The 3,597-nt window shown below is 34.0% G+C and overlaps 1 protein-coding gene across 1 annotated transcript; it reads right to left on the bottom strand.

The window, feature by feature from the left end:
• Window positions 1–361: 361 nt before the first annotated feature.
• LOC120081150 (cystic fibrosis transmembrane conductance regulator) lies at window positions 362–2,771 on the bottom strand. The gene is made up of 3 exons (XM_039035831.2): window positions 2,175–2,771; window positions 1,346–1,522; window positions 362–699 (listed from the first exon to the last, which is right to left on the bottom strand). The coding sequence occupies exons 1-3, from the start codon at window positions 2,238–2,240 to the stop codon at window positions 526–528; spliced, it is 417 nt and encodes a 138-aa protein (XP_038891759.1). The 5' UTR covers window positions 2,241–2,771; the 3' UTR covers window positions 362–525.
• Between the last annotated feature and the right edge of the window lie 826 nt (window positions 2,772–3,597).

The following is a 3,597-nucleotide window of genomic DNA, read 5'->3' as shown; positions in this document are numbered from 1 at the left end:
AGTTGTCCTATCCCCACATATTTTAGGTCTCCTAGAAAATCCTAGAGCTAATATTTTAAAAAAAAATAAGAAGCTGTAAAGGTCCTTTCATGCACAATATTTGATATCCAGCTAAACCCATCCATTTTTCCATTAATAATTTGCAACTCTAATTCTTTCAAACCTTTTGAGCCATGTGCAGGCAGTTGTATTTACCTAACATCAATCATCTTCCTCTTCCCATTATTAAACAAGTCTGCAATGCCAAACCTATAATCTCGACTCTCGAATGCTCAAACGTTCTTCCTCGGATTTCGGGACCTCAATGACAAAATAGTACCTGAACAACAAAACTAACAGAGATAATACAGAAAGCTGAAGATTTGAACACAAAACTTCTGATATATTATGTAAACACTGAACCTGTGACATGGCATTGTACATGGAAAAACAATAAAGGTAAGAATTTGGTTGAGGGGTGGGGTGAGGGGATGCAAACTTTAAAAAATATTGTATAGGGAGCTCTAATTTAAGTAACTAGTTGTGCTATATCCCGGATTCCTCAAGTAGGTTTAGGATGTTATGTTCGGGGGCACTGATAGATGGTAAGATTGTGCGTGTTGCCCGTGGTCTTGTCTCACCGACTTCGGCTTCTTTCATAACAGGCAAATCTGGCAGTTTCCGTATACTCGATACACGTTCCTTCCATATTCTTCCATCCTAGTGATTGAGAAGTTCAAAATCAGATCACAAAATATATCACAAACCTACAACTTTCACTGGTAGGTTTGGTAAATCAACAAGGAAGCAAACAACATCATATTTCTCTAACAATTAGTTCAACCAAAATCAGCTTCATGGCTTTCAAATTTCATCTATCATAAATGTTATATTCAAACAAAGTTTTGAATAGCTTAAGGAAGGACAATAAGATTCGAATCTTTCATATTTTTCATATTTACAAAATCACAACTATTTATTCTGATTGTAATCAGCATAATTCGAGACCGAGTCATCATTTTTACATATAATTGTGTTTGGGGGATGGGTAGAAATGGTTATTTCAGATGGAACTGATGATTTTGTGCAATAAGTTTGCTCTTTAGTATAAGGGACATCTCTACTTTATGATGCTTACCATATTGGTTTCTTGCACAGTTCTAAATCTCATCTTTAAAATCATGAACAAACTTCCCAAAATGAATCAATGAATAAACGACTTTCGAGACTGAACCCGTCCAACACTTCCCCTTCACCCTCAGACAAATACACATCAATATATGCAATAAAGCAACTAGATATATAATTGATCAGATGGGCATTAAACTGAACAAAATTGTGTAAGAGGATCAATTTTGCAACTTACATTCAGAATAGACGGTTCAGGCAATGGGCACTGAATTGGCCTATCGTTGTCGAGAGGCTCAATTGGGTGTTCGACGGGCTTGAACTCCACTGCTACTTCAATTCCATGAGAAGCAGCAGCAGAGGTAGCACTAACACCTGTACTTTCTGGATTTGGAGGCAGTCCTTCCCTCCCATCCTGCGTCAAATAAACACACTTTATTAACATCACAGCTACCCAAAATATCCAACTAAATGTTTAACAAATCTAAAAGGGTAAAAGAAAAAATCGACCCAGATGGTAATTTCCCTACCTCCATCAAAGTTTCAAAGTAAAATAGGACAAGTAAAATAGCAAATATGATAAGGTCTCAGAACCAGCCATGGAAATCAGAAGCATAAAAGCTTAACTGGTCCACTACTATGGAATCAACAACGTTTACTATTATTAATTTTATTTTAAAAAAAGTAGACCAAACATCAGCACTAGATTCGAGCTTCAGATGACCCAAGTCAAAGTATTCTACAAAATGGCTGAATAGAATCGTATACTCCACCACAAGAGGCAAGTAAGATTCCAATTTATCAAAAGTCAACCAATCTAGCAGCCATGAAAAAACCAGAAAATGAAAATAATTTGAACCTTTCGATAAATGAGTTCAGATTCTTCAGAAACAGAACCAATAATCTCAATCCCAAGATATATAACTATCAATCGACAACCCGTCACTTCAAAACCTCAAAAGGAAAAACAAACAGCGACAGATTCATAGCAATACACAAATTCGAAATAGTTAAAGCAAATAAAAAGCAATCTTCATTCGCCAAATAGAGATAAAGAAACTACTTACGAGGGCACTTTGCGCTCGTCGATGCCCTGTTCTGCTAGCAGAAAACCTTGAAAAAATTCCCACCATCTATTCGATAAAAGGCCTAAAACAAAAATTACTCTAAAAAACGAAATGGGTATTGAGATCTCGCCGCCTTTTGCCCTATATACTCCTCTCTCACTCTCTGTACTTCAAAGGGTCTCTCAATTTCTCTCTCTATAATAGTCCAAAGGCCATAGACAAACACAAGAGTCCAAAATTTTTGAAACCCAATAAGGATCGGATCTCGACTAGTCCAAAAGAGGAACAGAAGTCGTTTTCTCTCTCTTGAATTGAAGAAGAAGAAGAAGAAGAAGAAGAAGAATGGGAAATTGGGTTATGGAAAACGAAAGGATAGGTTTGGTCTGGATGATGGATATGGAAAACGAAGTTGTAGCTTTGCTTGACGAATGGGGTTTTGGGATTTTGGATTTGATTCTTCGGTGTCCTTTTGTAGTAAAATTGAACGGATTGGCTTTCGTAGAATCGCTAACAAAATTAACAGTGAATTGATAAAGCTGTGAAGAATATGGAAAGGTCGGTTTGACAGAAGGTATGGAACACCCAAAGAAGTACATTAAAAGCAAAAGGCAGAAACTATATATTATCTAATTTTCCCGGCGAGTTGATAATTATTATATAAAAGTTAAATGGTTTGTGTTTGAGATATAAAATTGAGTTGGATTGGTAATTAATAATTATTATCTGTAATTGAAGAATTGAGCCCAGTAAAAAAGTCTATGTTTGGACGTAGTGTTAAGTTCAGTTCAGTTGGATATCCGGTGCAGTTTTTTTTAATGAGATTGATTCTCTTTTATTTGTTTGTTTGTTTTATTTTGCTTTGCTTTGTTATGGTTGATTATTTTTCAATTATACATCTATTTTCTTAACTTGTTATGACAAAAAGGGTAAAAATTCTAATTTTTTTCAATTTGTAAAACATTACATATTCTTTTCAAAAACGATAAAAACTCTAATTCTAACGTAAATGATTTTTTTGGGGTTAGGATTTAGAGGTTTCAACTTTTCATGGTTATGGATTAGGAGTTCTCATAAGCAAGTCTCAATAAGTAATGGTTCGTTAGGCTTATCTTTACAATTAATTAGATTGACAAATATTTCATTGTCTTAATCTTCGACCTAAGAAGAGATCAAATTTATCTAACATATGTTTACCAACTATATTTTACGAACTATGTAAAAGTTTAATCCCAAACCATGTTTTTTATAACTTATCTAACAATTATACTGTTTTAACATCTATTTAATAACTATTTGTTTTCTAATTTTATTTACCAACTATTTACCAACTAGTTTCATTTTAATTTATATACTTTTTTGAAAACTGGTTTACCCATAAACGTTTTTTTCTTAGAAAAATTGTTTACCAAATATTTATTGAAAT

Source organism: Benincasa hispida, chromosome 11 (assembly GCF_027475165.1).
Source record: "Benincasa hispida cultivar pf3 chromosome 11, pf3_genome.v1.1, whole genome shotgun sequence".
Taxonomy (NCBI): Eukaryota; Viridiplantae; Streptophyta; class Magnoliopsida; order Cucurbitales; family Cucurbitaceae; genus Benincasa; species Benincasa hispida.
This window is presented reverse-complemented; position numbering and strand designations above follow the sequence as displayed.